Below are 20,308 nucleotides of genomic sequence, written 5' to 3'. Positions count from 1 at the left end.
AAGTCGAATTCACACTGCACTGACAGACACTGAATCGCCACTTGACAGGCCGTGGAATATCTGAGAAATGGCATACTATAATCTGGTGATTATCGCTGTTGGTCGGTGCAATATGAATTAGCTTTAAGTGTCTAAACCAAGCGGCAACCTTCCAGTCTCTCTCGTGAATCCAACACGGAAATGACTTAAACTGCAATTCATCGACTGGCCACTAGAGACAGGCTCCATAAGAGAGTCAATCCCATAAACCCGCATGTTAAAGCGGGGCTCAGTAGTTTCGGGATTTCTTCGCTGTATTCTCGCTTTTTGCTCGCAGGTTTCTCTCTAGAGCTCCCCCCACAGCTTCGGAATAGATATTTGACAACACTGTTGTAAAAACTCGTTGGTGATTCTCAGACACCAGAGGCTAGTAGATCAACGACATCAAAGCAGATGGGACATTCTTTAAAACGTCTTCTTCATTCGGGTTCAAACAGCGTGAGGGAGCGCAATAATGACAGCATTTTAGCAGATTTCTTTTGGCCGTAAAGCAATTGTTTACATCGCGAGACCTGATATTACGCGAGACTTCCTGACACGGCAGCCGGCGGCCCAAAGTTGCAAGTGCGGATTTTCCGCTCACGGGCACCAGGGGGGTGCGAAACGACCACCATTCAACCCGAAATAAGTAATATAACCATTCCAATGACTCCGAAGCTGTTCAGTTAAGGTAAAAAAGTTACTTAGTTCACCTTTAAAATATGTTTACAGCCTGGTACAAAAAGTGAATTTTTTTATAACTCATCCGTTTAAATTATATTAAGCCTTAAAGTTCTGCATATTTAAGGGCGTGGCCACTTGAGTGACAGGTGGATTGCCACTGATGTCACTACTAGCCGTTTGTCTGTTAGCCTCACGTCACCTCAGCTAATCCCAGCCGCTGAACTTGCCATCTCTGCCGTGTTTGTGCTTTTGTCTGGATTATTTCATACAATTATAAAATAATATGGCTTGCTGTGCAGTTCATTGTACTAACACACCATCCAAGAAGTCTTTTCCGGTGAGTGAAATTCTAATATAATTTTATTTATTGATTTATTTAAAATAATTGTATTTAAAACTATACTACACTCCAGAATCAGCTGTAGGCTGAAACCATAGACTGTATAAAACAATCTGAAACATTGTCATATAATGTTACGCCTGCATTTCATAAATAGCGTAACATTTACTAACACAGACTATATTGGAAGTATTTGTTTTAATTGTTGACATGTCCTCAAAAATATGTGTAGGAAAATAGGCCTATAATTATCACAGACTGTTTACAGAGTATTGTTGGTGTTCCTCCACAAACAGGGCAGGGAAACACTCGCACAGTAGCTCACTCGCACACTTGCTCACTCACACACTCACTAACACACTCACACTCTCGCTCGCTCACACCCTCACACACACTCACTCACACCCTCACGCACACTCACTCACACCCTCGCACACTCACTGCACATACGCACACATGCTCTCACACACACACACACACACACACACACACACACACACACACACACACACACTCACTCACTCACTCACTCACTCACTCACTCACTCACACATACACACACTCAATCTGCTTGACAGCTTGTTGTTTTATAATGACAGTGAATCTGCTTGACAGCTTTCATGCCAGATTGATTTCTTATGCTGTAGTTGATGTAAGTCTGTCTAACTACAGCAGCAACATCTTCATTAGCTTCATGGTGACACATGATTAACAGTGTGACTGAATAGCTGACGAAACACACAGGTCATCTTCAACAGCAGGAATCAAGCTGATTTTTTTTTTCTATTGATTGTTAGGCTTTTAGACGTCACGCCCACAGAACATCTTTCCACTGACCGTCTGATGCATAAAACATTTACATTTATGCATTTGGCAGATGCTTTTATCCAAAGCGACTTACATTGCATTTCAAGGTACACATTTTACATTCTTGTCAGTTCTTGCTTTCCCTGTGAATTGAACCCATGACCTCGGTGTTGCAAGCGCCAACGCTCTACTGTTTGAGCTACAGGAAAGCTGGAAAACATGAAACACATAGAAACGGTGAGAGCTGGAGGAAATCACCAGATCCATTCAGACTGGCTTCATGCAACTTCCCGCAGTGCACAGGTTTAAAGCAGTTAAGTAGTAAGTAAGTATGCTTCCGGTTTCCATTCGCCACATTTTGTCTTCCCTTGTTTCTGGACCTGACTGAAATAATCTGAGGGTGTGTATGCCAGAAGCATGTGTTAAAAACTACATATATAGGGCCGTGACATTAACGCGTTAATTTCGATTAATTAATCTGAGACAAAATAACGTGTTAAAAAAAATAACGCAGATTAATCCATTCCGTATTGACCTTTGAACCTGGAGCCGTTCTAGCCACAATTCGACTGTAAAATGAAGGAGGGAGACGAGAACGCGCTGGCGCTGCCTGGATCATTGATTGGAACATTTACTTATAAAAAACAGCCGGCATTTCAGCGTTGATTCACCGGTGAACGTAAGGGACCAAGGTCGAATCAATGTTGGATTATGTTTCGATTGTGCAAAACGAATCAACGTTGAAATCGTGATGTTGTTTCATTGTTGATTTCGTGACGTTGTTTCACCGTCTCTTCTTTCAGTATGGGTGAATAAAGATTGTATGTCGACGTTGTTGAACCAATGATGAATTATGCTTCGGTTTTGCAAATTGAATCAACGTTGATATCGTGACGTTGTTTCACCGTATTACCTTTCATCATGGGATAATGAGTCATGACAATGCTGACTGAATTTATGATTAACTGTACACTAAAATATTGTTAACTGTCAAATTACTTGCAGCAATGGCTTAATTAAACACATTTAATAAAAATATAACACATGCTCAAGATTGTAAAACAAGTTTTATTCTGAAAAAACAAAAGTCTAAAAATACTTTCTAAAACAGATGAAAAACATCTCAAACTTTAAATTTCAGCATTTTTGAAGTAATGTTAAAAACCTGTAAAGCAAGTGTAAATAATGTTTATAATTTAATGTTTAATATCAAATGTATCATTTAATAATGTTCAATAATTTAATAATGTTCAATTGTATTGTATTGATTATTTGCTAGGCACAATTATTTCAATGCTCACCCTTTGAACATTTGAACATTATTTCAATAACATGTTCAACACAATTATTTTTAATTGATTGACAGCCCTAATTTATATGCAATTAAAATGCGATTAATTTCGATTAATTAATTACAAAGCCTCGAATTAATCCAGAGTCCCGGCCCTAATATATATATATATTTTTTTTGCCCGACCTGCTGCAGTGGAGTGATTTGGTTAGTTAGTCTGGCCAGGAATCGCCAGAAGTGTGTGTGTGTGTGTGTGTGTGTGTGTGTGTGTGTGTGTGTGTGTGTGTGTGTGTGTGTGTGTGTGTGTGTGTGTGTGTGTGTGTGTGTGTGTGTGTGTGTGTACAGTAGGGCTGCAACAACTGAAAATCTTTTTTTGAGATCCGATGTGGATTCTAATCAACGTACAAGTCAGAAATATTTATATGTGATGCAAAAGACTATGCGTGCAAACCATTACCATAGTTAACGTGGTAAATACGACCGCTTGTATAAATCAGACGGATAATATCTATCACAATCATGTATTTATTCTATCTGTCAGTACGTCTCGCCTCTTTATACCGGACTGTCTGATATCCATATTTAGCTCTGCATATGTCATCAAATAAAACAAGACAGTTTTTTTCTCCGAAAGCTAGCTTCCTCTATTTCTCTGACTGAAAATATAACTGTACTGGGAGAGAGAGAGAGTGCTAAAGCTCCTCAGGTCGTATTTTTGGTTTTGCAATTGTTAAATAATTCATAGAAATGATTGTTCTTTCTAAATGTAGTGTATACATACTGTCCTGTGACTACAAATAAACAGAAACAGACGCGCCTGAATAAGTACGAATGTCCTCTTTCTTTTGTGAAATAAAGGTAAATACCATTTTATTTCTGTGACTATAATGTGCAGTCTTGACATAAATACATTTATTATGGTCAATGTATCACTTATTAGTGTAAAACTGTGGTAAAACATCGACGCTTGGGTTTAAATCTTTAAGTAGGCCAGCCAACAAACGGCTGCTTCTATCATGTTTGTTTTGCGATCTCGCTTCTTTCGAGTGATTTCTTTCTGATTAGTTTTCTGATAAAACATTCATTTGTTGGTGAAATGATGGGTTTGTGTGACGTTGTTCAGAGAGGCGTGTTACGGGTGGGTTTTAGTGCAGAGCTTCAGGCCCGACAGAGGAAATGCAGCAATTGCTAAAATCGATAATAGTCGATAATGAGAATCTTCGACAACGATTGGTCGCGTCTGCCCACCGTACATGGAGAACTTCCGCCAGTAGCGTCAAATTACAGCACTGAATAACACATTTCTATGGACAAAATGTATCTAAAAGTGTAGAGAAAACAGAGTGAGCTGCTGCTGGAAAGGTGTGTGTGATCCAAGCTGCCCTATAATATGCCTATATTATAAGCTTCAAGCTAATGCATGAGTGTAATGTTTAACATGGCTTGCCCTGACAGGCGCTTTGACAGATGCGTGTTCAGTTTAACGTGTGATATGTTTCTTCAGCGCAAAACTTATTGTAAGTGTTCTCTAAGTGTTCACACGAGTATTTCCATTTTGCATGAAGGCTCGTCCTGACAGGCTGCGTTAAACCTCAGACTGAATGAGCGCTGACCAGTGTTGCCAACTACAGTGAGAAAAATAAGTATTTGAACACCCTGCTATTTTGCAAGTTCTCCCACTTGGAAATCATGGAGGGGTCTGAAATTGTCATCGTAGGTGCATGTCCACTGTGAGAGACATAATCTAAAAAAAAAAATCCAGAAATCACAATGTATGATTTTTTAACAATTTATTTGTATGATACTGCTGCAAATAAGTATTTGAACACCTGTCTATCAGCTAGAATTCTGACCCTCAAAGACCTGTTAGTCTGCCTTTAAAATGTCCACCTCCACTCCATTTATTATCCTAAATTAGATGCACCTGTTTGAGGTCGTTAGCTGCATAAAGACACCTGTCCACCCCATACAATCAGTAAGAATCCAACTACTAACATGACCAAGACCAAAGAGCTGTCCAAAGACACTAGAGACAAAATTGTACACCTCCACAAGGCTGGAAAGGGCTACGGGGAAATTGCCAAGCAGCTTGGTGAAAAAAGGTCCACTGTTGGAGCAATCATTAGCAAATGGAAGAAGCTAAACATGACTGTCAATCTCCCTCGGACTGGGGCTCCATGCAAGATCTCACCTCGTGGGGTCTCAATGATCCTAAGAAAGGTGAGAAATCAGCCCAGAACTACACGGGAGGAGCTGGTCAATGACCTGAAAAGAGCTGGGACCACCGTTTCCAAGGTTACTGTTGGTAATACACTAAGACGTCATGGTTTGAAATCATGCATGGCACGGAAGGTTCCCCTGCTTAAACCAGCACATGTCAAGGCCCGTCTTAAGTTTGCCAATGACCATTTGGATGATCCAGAGGAGTCATGGGAGAAAGTCATGTGGTCAGATGAGACCAAAATAGAACTTTTTGGTCATAATTCCACTAAACGTGTTTGGAGGAAGAAGAATGATGAGTACCATCCCAAGAACACCATCCCTACTGTGAAGCATGGGGGTGGTAGCATCATGCTTTGGGGGTGTTTTTCTGCACATGGGACAGGGCGACTGCACTGTATTAAGGAGAGGATGACCGGGGCCATGTATTGCGAGATTTTGGGGAACAACCTCCTTCCCTCAGTTAGAGCATTGAAGATGGGTCGAGGCTGGGTCTTCCAACATGACAATGACCCGAAGCACACAGCCAGGATAACCAAGGAGTGGCTCTGTAAGAAGCATATCAAGGTTCTGGCGTGGCCTAGCCAGTCTCCAGACCTAAACCCAATAGAGAATCTTTGGAGGGAGCTCAAACTCCGTGTTTCTCAGCGACAGCCCAGAAACCTGACTGATCTAGAGAAGATCTGTGTGGAGGAGTGGGCCAAAATCCCTCCTGCAGTGTGTGCAAACCTGGTGAAAAACTACAGGAAACGTTTGACCTCTGTAATTGCAAACAAAGGCTACTGTACCAAATATTAACATTGATTTTCTCAGGTGTTCAAATACTTATTTGCAGCTGTATCATACAAATAAATAGTTAAAAAATCATACATTGTGATTTCTGGATTTTTTTTTTTAGATTGTCTCTCACAGTGGACATGCACCTACGATGACAATTTCAGACCCCTCCATGATTTCCAAGTGGGAGAACTTGCAAAATAGCAGGGTGTTCAAATACTTATTTTCCTCACTGTATTTTCAAAGCAAAGTAGCTAACGCCTTCCCTAAAAGTCGCTAAATGTCGCTAGATGACGTCATACGTCACTTAGCATATTCATGACGTCGAGTCGTACTTGCGTTCTGCTTGCGTAATGTGTTTTCTCTCTTAATTAATGCTCACATACTGTGTATTTAATATAATATAATATAGCTGAATGTCAAATAAAGCTGTTCTCATTTCCTATATATATTTTTTGTCAGACAATAGAACGAGTAGCTATGATATAGTGAATGACTACATTTTGCATAGGCCTATGTGGAAAATGATCTGAATTGAGAGAGTTCGGGAACCGGATGAACTAAAGCTCTGTGATAGTGAGTATTACAAGTCATAAGCACAAGAAAAGAAAGAGCATTAAAATGGTCAAACTAAATTCTTTAAATATAAAACAAAAGAGACGCAGATAAGTGATGAGTCTGTGGAAACACACTGCTCACGCACGTCTGTCAGCAGCTTGCGCGTCACACATTAGTGAGGGAGACAACTAAGATTCACTGCAAAAATGTGAGATATCTGTTGTTGGATGTTGGATTTAGGTTTAAAAGTCAACATGTAAGTCAAGTATTTTATGAGAGAGGTAACTAAAGGGATAAACAGCGTGTAATTGAATATAAAGTAAGACGTTTCTTACATTTACAGGATAAATAAATGACAGTAACAGGAGAGTGAATGTGTGTGTTCCTGCAGAGCATTCCTCTTATCTGTTAACACTGAGTTTGTGTTTTTCTTTATTATTATTATCTTCTTTTTAATGCAGGGATTTAAATGGTCTTTTTGCTTTTTGCATATAGCACAGATATAGATATATTCACTTTATATGTTTTCATAGCATTCAATTTGTTTGAAGGACAGCATTGGGAAGGATATGAGATAGTGTTTTGTCAATAAAAAAATAAAAAAATAATAATTATAAAAAAAAAAGATTGGGCTTTTTATCAGATTAATCGAAGAAATAATCTGCCAACTAATAGATTTTCTAAATATTCGTTAGTGGCATCTCTAGTTGACAATCTTACCCCTTTTCAGATGTGTGTGTATTAACAAACACTTCCAAATTAGGGGTAGTAAGTGACAGCTACTTTGTGAGCAAGAAACTAAAAAGTTACTTCATTTGTACAGAAACACCTGAAAGTAGAAAATCTTTAACGCAGCAAAACCGTGGGCACCAAAAGAACTGAATATGCTAATCTCTACCGCTAACTGTACTTGATGTGTCAGTGTGACATTCGGCAAAGTAATAGCTTGTTATCTTTTAGCTTTTAAAATTGAAATTAAGTGCAAAGATTGCATTCCGCATAGCCAAAGAAACTAAATCTGACATTGAAAATCCAGCGGAGGGTGTGATCTCGAAGGATAATAAGCTCAGTTTGGCTTTGAGAAGAGCACACACAGCCTCGCTGAACTGGTATCAGTTAGCACTTCAAACGACTCGAGCGCGGACACAGTAAACAGCAGTCTCATTTGATGTCATTTTCTTTCACTTACTCGCCACTCAGTGCTCCTGAAAGCTTCTCAGAGCTCCTGGCCTCAAAGAAAAACTCGGCTAACGAAGAAATGTGTGTTGTAAAAGAAAAGGCTTGCTTTTTCTGACACTTTGCCCCGTGAAAGTGTCTTGAAGGGCAATATTACCGTGGTAGTTTAGCGGTGTAGTTTGTCACCGGGTAGACGTGAGCTTTTGCTTGAGCTTATTTCTGTAAATTCCTGCGTGTGATTGACACCTGACTGCGACTCGTCAGAACGAACATGGATACGGGACGCCACGTAAAGTGGGCTGTCGTCTCCCCGGCTGTCAGGATTTGCATAATCACACTAATATCCCAAATGGCCAGAGTGATTCTAGTAAGAGCGGCTGTCAATCATCATCAGAGGGGTCCTATCAATCACACACACAGACACACACACACACTCACGCATCCACTGGAGGAGGAAATTACATAGGAATGGGTGAACCAACAAACTACTGGGATATTATTTGATATTATATCAGGTAATTAATTCTAAACCACTAGTGGAAAAGACAATGCTACTATTCTCTTACTGTAAGAAAAGAAAAAAAAAACTTTTCAAGTGGCTTTTTGCCTGCATGAGCTTCTAATGTAGGGGTGTCAAACTTGACTGGACATAACGTGACCTTATGCAAACCACATTTTTTGACTTGCTCCTTGTGCACGCATAACACACACACACTTCAGGAGCTATTAAAGTCCAAACTCAACTTCATGCTGCTATAATAACCAATGTTGAGGACGTGGAACTTTCCCATTTCATTCCCATTAGACCTTTACATTTAACTTGCATACACACTATTTAGGGAATATCAATTAACAGTACAATATTGACAATAAACAAAGAGCAACACTGACTGCTCTTGGCTTACTATAATAAGCCACCTAAAATGGAATATTAATACAAAGATAAGAATCTGTGCAATTGTGTTTATTTGCAGGCCTGGCTCTCAGTCAAACTCCAGCAGCACTGAATCAGGATTCATTTTTCACTTATATGGAAATTATGGTTCAAATATTCTTCATGTGAGTGTGCATGTGTCATTATCTTGAGTGACTTGCACAACCTTTAAAGTGGGAAAATGAAATGGATTGCCCTTGGACAGTTACAAGTCGAGTTAATTTTTCCTAGCTATTCTTTTTTTTAGCTATTATGAATATACACAACCATTCAGAAGTCTGGGATCAGTAAAAGTTTTTAAACGATTTTGAAAGAAGTCTCTCCTGCTCACCAAGGCTGCATTTATTTGATCGAAATACAGTCAAATCTGTAGTATTGTTAAATATTTGTATAATTTTATATATATTAAGTATCTAAAAGAAGCTTTTAAGGTTCTATACAGAACCTTTTCTTCTAAGAATGTAGTGTATCATATCAACAAAATGAAAAGATGCAAATATTTAAATAATTTACTCGTAATTGTTTTTTCCTCAAATCACTCAACGTGGAGTGCTATATATATATATATATGTAAATGTGTGTTACCTGCCGCAGTGTGCGGGCCACCAGGCTCTCCAGAACGGGCCCTCTGTCCTCGTGAAGAAGATGAACTTCATCCAGGATGAGCAGTCGGACGATCTGAGACAGAGCCACGTCTCCCACACTCTTCCTGGTCACCACATCCCACTTCTCCGGAGTCGTCACCAACATCTAACACACAATACACTCATTAGCAGGGCTCGACGCTTGGCTTTTTCCAAGTCAAGTCAAGTCACCTTCATATACAGTATATAGTGCTTTTTACAATACAGAGTGTTTCAAAGCAGCTTTACCGAGATAACAAGAAAATAATGCAACCAAGTTTGTTTCCAGAAGAAAATAGCGTCACAGTCCAGCTTAAGTAAGTTCAGTGATGTTTCATTTTTGTTGTAAAAATGTTATTCATTTAGTCATTATATTGATTCAATTCGATTTTCTATGAAGCAAAAACCAGTTAAAACTCTTTGTAAATGTTTCAATGTCTTTATGTAGATCATTAATCCCCTAGTGTGAAATACAAATGTAATATTCAACAATATTATTGATCTGCCTGCACTGACTTATCAAAAACTATAGAATTTTGCTTTCTTTTACTAGTCTTTGTCAGGAAGTCATGATCACATGACTTCTATAATATTGAATGATTAATTTTATGGATGGCTAGTCGACTATTAAAAGTCCTGCAAGCCCTATAGCACACACTCCAGTAAATGAGATGGCCACTGGCACATGGATAATTGTGTGAGAAAGTTATGAGATTTCGACCATTTTCAAACATTTTCCTGTGACTAACATTCATCTAATGATAATATATGTGTGTTTTTACACTAGTATCTGTTTCTCCTCTCTCTTGGAGGACTTTCTGTTTTGCATTAACTATACCTTTACAAATGACTGGTGGAAACTGGGTCTGTGAGCAGCTAACTCTTAAGAAAAATGTCCTTTATATCTCTCGAGAGAATTACGAGTGGTTTGTTTTTAAAAAAAGTAAATAAGAGGCCAAGGTTTAGAAATATCTCTGCATCAGTACTTCCACCAGCATTAGACAAATGAACAGAAAAGGCTATCATTCTCACAACAGGCCATTTCTAAAGGTGACTGATTGTACACTGCACATCTCATCAATGTGAAGAAGTGAATGGATACTTGCTGAATTATTTCGTTCAACTTATGTTTCAGACAAAACCGCCTCTAGGATTATTGCCACTTGAAGTTACATCTACTTTTTTGTGGTTCCCTGCTTTTGTAATTTCACAGACTATGTGCATTTTGTTGTTAGTCATAAGGCCAAGAAAGCAAAGGCTAACAAGAACAATGTAAATGGAATAACAAAACCGTAAATAAGGTTAACACCAAATCCGCACAAATAAACATTTTATTCAAACAATCTACAGGTCTCAAACTGCCCTACACAATCAAACTGGTAATAACCAGGCATGAAAACTGGTCAGGGGTAAAAAAGGTGAGAAGGAAACGGCAGCAAAAAATCCAATCCAATCAACTTTATATATATATATATATATCACATTTTAAAAAACAAGGTTACCAAAGTGCTGCACAAAGAATAAATAGGACATATAATAACACATAAAACATATAAAATATGGGGGTCATTTTAATGTGTGGAGGCAAGTATTTACACAAAACACACAGCATGATATTATTTTTTCTTTTTCGCCTGAACCAGAATCTCAAGGGCCAGTTTTCTCTGTTTAGCAGCATGTCTCAGCCTTGCCCTCTTCTCCTCTTCAGCCGCCTGTTTTTTTGAGATCCTGAGCACTACTGGATCCTTTGCAGTGCATCACTCTCTCCTGTCTCTCCGTGCGAAATACGGGGGGGTTGAGCAACCCATGAGACCCCCTGAAAGCCTCAAAAGCAAAATTTGAAGGGGGTCTCAAATTTTGTCCAAAAAACTTAAAATCTTTTATTGTCACCAGTGTTAATTTCGTTAACGAAAAAATGTACGTTGATGACCTTTTTTCCCCTGACCAAGACAAGGCGATGAGAGACGACACCCACGTCATTAAACGATAACTGTGACTATATCAACTCGTTGACAAAAAAAGACAAGACTGAAATGTGTTTAAAAAAAAAAAAAAAACTTTACCAAAACCACTTATTTTCGTCGAATAAAGGAGAAGACAACATATTACTGACTGCTTTTACAAGCGTTCATGCTTACGGTTGCCAGATTTCAATAACTGAAACCCCAGTCAGAGCTTTTCTGTTAAAAGAGCACGTTTTCTACCCGGTCTTTTCAATAGTATCTGGCAACCATACTTCTGAAGAAGCGCGGATGATCTGAAAACACAGACAAGTAAGCTGGAGGTCCGCGATCTTCATTTGAGATTTTCACTGAAAAGATTTTCTCACGACCCCCCACTCCCCACCCCCAAATATTTTCTCATCGGATCTGCACAAATCATGTAGGTGACCCATTTTGGTTTTAAAACCAAAAGGTGAGGAGTTTTCATGCCTGAATAACAAAAGCTCTGGTAATAATTACTTTACCCCACCTCTCCATGATAAACTAATCCGTCTGAATAGGGCTAAAGCCTACATTCACATAGTCAGACTTTGAAATCGCTTCCAAGAAATCAATTTAACCTACAACCTCTGATTCTGCCTGTTAAACACTGTAGAGTTTACAGCTTTCCTTGTGGGAGTCATGAGATGTGATAATTGCTCCACACGGCCATATTACGATCATAGAATATAGTGCCATTTCGGGAATATAATGCAATTTTGCAGGAAAAGATGCAATCCCATGCTACTATTAGTGCTCCTCTCTGATATACCCATGTTCCTTTATAATAATGCCCAATTCATACAACTCACCAAATTCATGAGTGGTTTTATCAACAAATCAAACACAGCATTAAACGCTGCTATGAACACAATCTGCACGCCACAATCTTGTGGGTTAATAAGTGAAAAGTTCGGACATGCTTTACAAGGGCATCACTCCATCCCATGCATCTGAATCAGCCCTTTAAAATGCAGAAAGTGCACTCAACTAGAAAGTTTTTTTTTTTTTTTGTAAGTATGCATATACGCACACACAGTCGGCAAAATAAACAAGAACATCTAATAGAATACTGACAACAAAAACTTAAAGGGGTGGTATAATGCCCTTTTCACAAGATGTAAAATAAGTCTCTGATGTGTGTATGTAAAGTTTTAGCTCAAAATACCCCACAGATATTTTTATATAGCATGTTAAAGTTGTCCCTTTTTGAGGGTGAGCAAAAACGCACTGTTTTGTGTCTGTTCCTTTAAATGGAAATGAGCTGCTGCTCCCGGCACAGGGGGCGGAGCTTCAAGAGCACTCACACAGACATGCACTGAAAATGTAAAAAGCTTTCAGCTTTTTATGTTCAAACCGGAGTCAAAGATGGAGAGACTCAAGAAGAAGTGAAAATATGTTCAATTTTATGTAAAAGTGTTTATGTAGCTTATGTGTAGTTATCTTCTAGTCATTGATTAGCATATTCTGTGCAGGAAGTGATAATCTATAAATCGTGTTCCCGGGGGTGGGGTTTATGTAAATTCTAGGGTTGGTGATGTCACTAACCCGGGAGGAACGTTGTGTAGTCTCTACCAGCCGTTTGTTGTAGTCCTTAAAAAGCGATTTCTGTAAGAAAAAAGATCTCCCTTTGCTTTGAACGTTGAGCGTCGTAACTTTGCAGATGTTGTTTATGCTCAAACAGCAACATTACACACCAGTGAAATGGATACAAGTTTGAAAGTTGTGCATCATTTAGCTACGTTCACAAAGTCAGCTTTTGGGATGGGCAACCGCATTGGCATGACTTTCAAATTGCAAACTACATACAGCAGGACACAAGGAGAATCCAATAATGACTGTATAAATGAGTAAGGTCGCTACAATCAATGTACAGTCAATCAACCATTAAGTAACAAATTACTAAACAACAAGAGAAAGGAAAAAGAGAGATGAAAGACAAAAGAAATAGCCAATTATCAACCAGGAGTGGAAATGCTTTTCAGAGTTTAGATGCCATTACATCTTCAAACCATAGAGTGTAGTCCGACAGAAATCAAATAGAAAGGATCTGGAATGAGAAATGTGGAACGAACAGGAATGTACAGATGCATTAGGTCAAATTTACAAAAAGATGCAATTCTGCATCTTTTGAACAAAACAATGTCTTGAGCTTTGGGGCAGAGATGTCTGATGAGGTAGAGATGCACCAGAAATAAGGGGTTGTTTTGCTCTGATGTGGGCTTGAAATACAATAAAAAAAAAGAGAAACAAGTCAAATCTGATGCTCAGATTCTTGATGGTTTTGCAGGGTTAGGGAAGAATTCTGTTGATATCAAAGCAAATGTCTCTAAGTGCAAAAATCGTGATCTCTGTTTTATCAGCATTGCTACAATTACAGAAGATTACAGCTGATTATAGCTGAATATTTTAAATGGTGCAAACAAGATGTGAGTGAACAGAATTGAAGGATTTCAGTGTCTCTAAGTAGTTGTTAGGGGTGGGGTGGGGGGGATCAATTCACATATGAATCGCAATTCTATATTCCGCTGATTCGAATTGATTCACAAATTTCAAAAATCGATTTTCTAAATGTTTAATAATAAATGCTAAATGCTAAAGAAGCAGCAGACAACAGACAGTTTAGGAAGCTTTATGAAGGAAGCTTATACTTGACATCAGCAGTTCCTATCAATGTCTTAACAAATAGAAAATAGCCTTAAATAATGTTTAGTTTAGTTAGTCGACCACACGTCAAGCTTTTCTTACGATCTTTCCGTGTACAGGTAGGCTACTTCAGGTACATACAAGAAGCCGTGCAAGCGGTTTTCTGTGGTAACGGACAAATACCCGCCTATAAAAGAGAATGAACATGTCCTGTATCTGAGGCTAAAGTAATAAATATTGAGAATGCAATGGCACGTATTATATATCTCTAACTCCAAACGATCAGCCACTGCATCAGGGCTGCGTTTCCCCAAAGCATCGTAAGCTTAAATTGATCGTAGAAAGATTACCACCAATGGTCTCTACGATCAACTTAGGCTTACGATGCTTTGGGGAAACGCAGCCCAGATCCAGATGATAGTCACTTCCCTTCATAGATATCTGTCCACTTGATGCTCACTCATTTTAATGATGTAAAAGACGCGCGTGAGATGAGAGGCGGATGTAAACGTCGAGCGGCAGCGGGCTAGATTAAATTAACGCAGTTATGAGGTGAAATTTTAACTAAATAACTCCCGCTCCATTGGGTCTAACAGTAGATGCTGTTCATTTCTCTGCTTTTCGATTCTTGATTTCGAATAAAATTTCTATTCGATATATGCAAAGATTTGATTTTAGATTTGATCATAGATTTTACATCTATGCATATATCGAATTGAAATGTTAATTCAAAATGGAGAATCGATTTAAATCGAATCCTGAGATTCCAAAAATATTCCCACCTCTAGTAGTTGTAGTTGACAACTAATAATACGAAAAAGTGTATGAAGAGGAGAGGACTTAGAACCGAACCCTGGGGGACACCTTGAATTAGGGCAGGCAGGAAAGTATTTGTACTTCTTGACAGAAATAAAGTATTGTATATTAGAGTAGTGGAAAGAAAACCAAGTTTCTCGTGTGTACTGACATAGCAATTGTACAATTTCAAGTGGTTGTATTGCATCTTTAAGCATTTAGGAGAAACTCCTTTTATTTTTACTCCATTTGGTCCAAAACACTTGCTCAGCTTTTGACTGACAGACAGATGCTATTTAGTATAACAGCACTGAACCATTTCCGTTTATATCATCCACTCGTCTGTGTTCACAGCATTCCAGACAGGCTGTCAGTCTATGTGCAAACACAATGGTTGATCCTGCTTTGGCTTCTTATTGCTGAGAGAAGAAAGACAAAATAACTGGACATACAGTGTCTAAAATATGTCTAAAAAGTTCAATATGAAAGTCTTGTTTCTATAACTGTCCTATAAAAGCAATATCACAATTAGGGCTGTTGCAATAAACACAATATTGCAATATAAATGCAATATTGTAATACTGAAAAGCCAACCACAGATTGCAAGCAAGTATAGCAACCACTTTTTTTCTTCTTCTTGTTTTCATAAGGCTATGCCCTTCTTGTTTTACACTTCATGCATGTGTATTGAATGTTAAATTAGTTAATAATTATAACAAGAGTAAAGAATGTATTTTTTTTTCTACCAACTGGCTGTTTTTTTACTTGAGACTCTGTGTACCATTGTGTTTTCTACTAAGGCTCTGTAGACTTGCACTAAACAAGCCTGAACAGACACAGCAAGTGAGAGAGAAAGATCCACTGAGCCCATGCGATTGCCCTTCATTACATTTTTCTTTTTAAATTTAGTTGTTTAATATGTATTTGTCTATACAAACAAGTATCCATTACTTCAATGAGCTCATTGTTTCTGCCTTCAATTAGTACATTGTTTAAATGCATTTTTGGAACAAATTATTGAATTAATAATTTTTTAGCTAACTGTGATTTTGTATATGTACATTTCTGAAATACATAACTTAGTCACCTCTGATAACAGATCACTCTAAATTGTAATGTGGACTCTTTCTGTAAAGCTGCTTTGAAATGATGTGTATTGTGAAAAGCGCTATACATATAAATGTGAATTGAACCTAATTGGAGTACCTAATTTTGTTGTATATGTCCTAATTGGGATACTTGATGTGTACATTTTAGAGACCAGAGAAGACTGAAAGACTTTCTTGGCTCTTGCCATTGCTTATAGAGAATCAATTTCAGATTGTATTGCGATGAAACGCCCGATTTATCTGAACTAAAGATTTACAAATTGTACAAACTCTCTACTAAATTGTACAAACAGTTTGCAAAATAATATTTCACATGTATAAAGGTTGTCACAGTGTTGTCAACTGCATAGTTGTTGACTGCATCTGGTTGATATACAGTATGTTGTATGAATAGAGCACTCTTAAAATTTAGTCGTGAAGATATCAGGTGGTTACTGATTTGATTCAGTTAGCTTCACTGTGTATGAAAATCTGCATTTAATACTCCAGCAATGATAAATATTCTGCTGTGTGAGGGTATACTTGGAGTTTTTCCCAGTGTTGTGATGGAGTGGGATGTTAGGACAAGTAGAGGCATTCCTACAACAATAGTGAAGGAGATGCTGGTGTCACTGTCTGGTCGTGTATGTAATCTGAGGGTTGGGAAACCATTCATTACTGAAAAAAATGAGCATGTAGACTATTCATCTAGCTCTCGTGCTTATGAGACTTTAAATTAATCAGCCAAAAACACACAAAAAAAAATGACTACCCATACATGTGCCGCCCACATGATGAGCCAGTTATGTTTTCGTGACAACTAAATTACACAAATCTAAAAGAAGATTTCCCACCGATGTCAGCCATCTTCAAAAGCGCAATCATTCAAGACACAAAATATGATTATTTTGACACCATTAACCAACATTTTAGAGAAGAAATACACAACAATGCATAATTAATGGTCTGAGAGCTGTTTGCCAACCTGTCTGCGAGTGTTGAAATTCCTATTAAACACTTTCAGTAAAAGCAGTTCATTAAATCCTCTCTCGTTTGCATTTAAATCAATCTGCCCAGCCATTAGAGACTGGCTTTGGAAGGGAAAATGCACGTCTGCCGTTAATTAGACCGCCGCTAATCTAAATGGAAGCGCTGGCAAACAGGTAGCAGAGCTAAAGTGCTCATTTTAATTACAATACAAAGCCAGGAGGGTTAAGAAAAAAAAAAAAAAAACTACTTCTTTTACTTCATAGACGCCGACTTTGTTTTCTTCAGCACACCAAACCCCCTAGTGTATGATAATGTCAATCTCCTATGATGGTATCTTTCTAATGTCAACCTTTCCGGCATGGAGATTAAACGAACGCGTATGGTAACAAAGCAGTCTTTTATTGTACACTAAAACTGAAATGACTGGTACTGTACTGGATTAAAATCATATCCTTCAACTGAAAACCAATCAGTTCGAAATAAACTAAAGACTAAAATGAAACCAAACTATAAACAGTGCTTGGAAAAACTAAACTAAAATTATAAGCAACAAAAATAACAGTTTTTGTAATCAACAGTCTGACTTGAGAAGACTGGTTGCCGATACTGATTTGATCACTCATCTAGCAGGTTTGTCCCATCTTTAAACATCTTTACACTGCCAAGACTAAAATGAAACCAAACTATAAACAGTGCTTGAAAAACTAAACTAAAATTATAAGCAACAAAAATAACAGTTTTTGTAATCAACAGTCTGACTTGAGAAGACTGGTTGCCGATACTGATTTGATCACTCATCTAGCAGGTTTGTCCCATCTTTAAACATCTTTACACTGCCAACTTAAGGAGTCGTATTCAAGATGCAATGCCACATTTAAAAGCTTTCCTAAAAATATGCCGTATCACCCTCTAGTTTCGGATGGTTTGGGTTTTGTCAGCTTGCATTGAGGTCAATTTATTTTATCTTTACTCTGTAAATGATTCAAATGCAGTGTAAATTTACATACAAACGTTTTTTTTCTTAATATAGATGTAAATATTATTGTCAATGTTATGTTGACTCCTTAGCTGTTTCTTTGTCAGTTTCATTATAATTACTACAAGCAAAAAAAAAAGACATTAGGAGTAAAATATGTGATTTATGAAAATAATAATGTGTCTATGAAATTTAACCAAACTAACTAAACCAAAGAAAATTAGTAAAGAATAAAAAAGCAAAGCTATAATAACCTTGGAATAAACTAGTGTGGTTTCGATGTGCTGGCCTGATATCTCTGAACCAGAGGGTGAATGGTTTTATTGGGGATTGTGGGAAGAATGTTTCCGGTGAATGTGTGCGGGCGGGGGCGGGGGGTGGGGGGTGGGGGGGGGTGGGGGGCAGACAGCTCCTCGTTACAGGTCTATCCTCGTGTCTTAATTACCACACCGCCTGTGAAATGCCTCTGTCGCTCTGGCGTTATGCTAAGCAGCAAATATTCACCTGCTTCAGACCTGTGCACAAACACACACACACACACACAAACACACCATTTCTGCCGCTGCTAAAGCATTTGCCCTCCTCCCACAGTTCCCATGGCAACTGTCATCACTGGAGTGGGTGGCAGAGAGGAGCTGAGGGTTGTTTGCTGGTTGTGATGCTTCTAGTGCAATAACAACATGTGACTTAGTCATGGCAGACGGTGTGCATCAACTTTACTAGTACGAGAGACTCATCTGTTCCACTATTGTTCTTCCAATCGTTGGGTCTGTTCGATTTAGTCTTTTAGTCAGTTGAGAATTATTATTTGCTGATTAATGTTTGTATGAATTATTGATGAAAAAAGGTTATAAATTATATTATATACAGTCGAACCGAAAATTATTCAGACACCTTCAACATTTCTCACATTATCACTGTTTATTCGCTATAGTTTAGAAAATGGTGATAAAACATGACAAGAACTCAGAGTTATCAGATCATTTGATATTTCACTGGTTTTGTCCGTCCTTCTGTTAGTCTGTCTCACACATGAATTATGTTGAATGTTAGCTGTTAAATTTAACTAATCAATTAGATAATACCAGTTAACTCAACTAATTACCAAGCAATGCTTCATTGTGTTCAGTCTGTGGTGTAAAAAGGTCGCATTAGCAATTAAAGAAAAAACACTTCAGCAAAACATGATCAGCTCAAAGTGTCTGAATCATTTTTGGTCCCAAATTTGTATAAATGTTACTGGTAGTCACTGTATGAAGACTTTTGGGGTATAATATGTCACATTTTTCTTTATTTTGCAATCCTCACTTCCATAAATGAACTATAGTGTCCTGCAACCACTAGTAAAGAAATATCACAAATTATATCTGGTGTCTGAATCATTTTTGGTTTGACTGTATATAATAAAGAAAACAAACAGGGTGCACTTTCTGCCGTCTCAGTCTCCGTGAACTTCTTTCTGAAATGAAAATGAACCGAAAACCCAACTTAAGACTAATCCCCAATGTTTTAACTGGCAAAACATTTTTTTAGGACTGTTTGGATGCAAGAGCAGTGGCTGGAACAAAGGGAGACCACAATGATCCATCCAATCCATCCATAACTATGTTTGGAAACCATAAAGCTGATGTAAGCTACACACATCCATTTCATACTTATTCAGAAAAATATCTTTCAGCTATTTGTAGTGCAACATCTTACACAAATTCAGCTGTAGATGTACAAATCAATGCATGAATGACAGTTCAATCTTTTCCCATATTGTTTGGACTCTGTTTGTTTAGAACGTTTTCAAAGGTATTCTGATGTTTTTTTTATTTGTTTTTTGTGTTGTTTTTTTCAGTGCAAAAGAAAAAACAAACACCTTGGAAATGCCAGGATTCACTTATTTCTTCAGTTGAACAGCAAGTGTTTCAGGAATGGCACAAAGGTGTGTGACTGTTCAAGTCTCTGTGTTTAGATTAGTGCGATCAATAATGTGCCTTTGACCTTCATTATATATTTTGATTATGTTGAGCTGTAAATAAAATACAAACAATCCAAAAAAGACCTTCTTGTAATCTCCTCACCGTCTCGTTCACCTTGACAGGCCCCATTCGGAGAGGGTTTTCATACGTGTGAAACACATCAGTATTCATGGCCATTGTCACTCCCTCGTATACGGCCTTTCTGACACAAACAGTGACTTATTTCAGTGACTTGTTTTCACTAGCCATGCAAAAACATAAATCCTCAAAAATACAAACTTGTACATACATGCTGCTCACATGATTGTCACGATTGTACATTAACTGCAGGTAATCGTGACACCTGGCCAGTGTTTCCACAGCATCAGCTACTCAAGCAACGTCAAAGTGAGTATCATGAAGAAAAACATACATTCAAAAGTATTAAAACTGAACA

The 20,308-nt window shown here is 38.0% G+C and overlaps 1 protein-coding gene across 2 annotated transcripts in view; it reads right to left on the bottom strand.

Annotated features, from left to right (window-relative positions):
• ascc3 (activating signal cointegrator 1 complex subunit 3) overlaps window positions 1–20,308 on the bottom strand; it is a 242,832-nt gene that overhangs the window by 135,379 nt on the left and 87,145 nt on the right. For both annotated transcript variants that reach the window (XM_084435411.1, XM_084435412.1), the window contains exon 11: window positions 9,391–9,555. In XM_084435411.1, the coding sequence (XP_084291537.1) occupies window positions 9,391–9,555 (165 nt within the window). The remainder of the gene's footprint in view (window positions 1–9,390; window positions 9,556–20,308) is intronic.

The sequence above is a fragment of the Rutilus rutilus genome (assembly GCF_951802725.1).
Source record: "Rutilus rutilus genome assembly, chromosome: 17".
In the NCBI taxonomy this organism is placed as follows: Eukaryota; Metazoa; Chordata; class Actinopteri; order Cypriniformes; family Leuciscidae; genus Rutilus; species Rutilus rutilus.
This window is presented reverse-complemented; position numbering and strand designations above follow the sequence as displayed.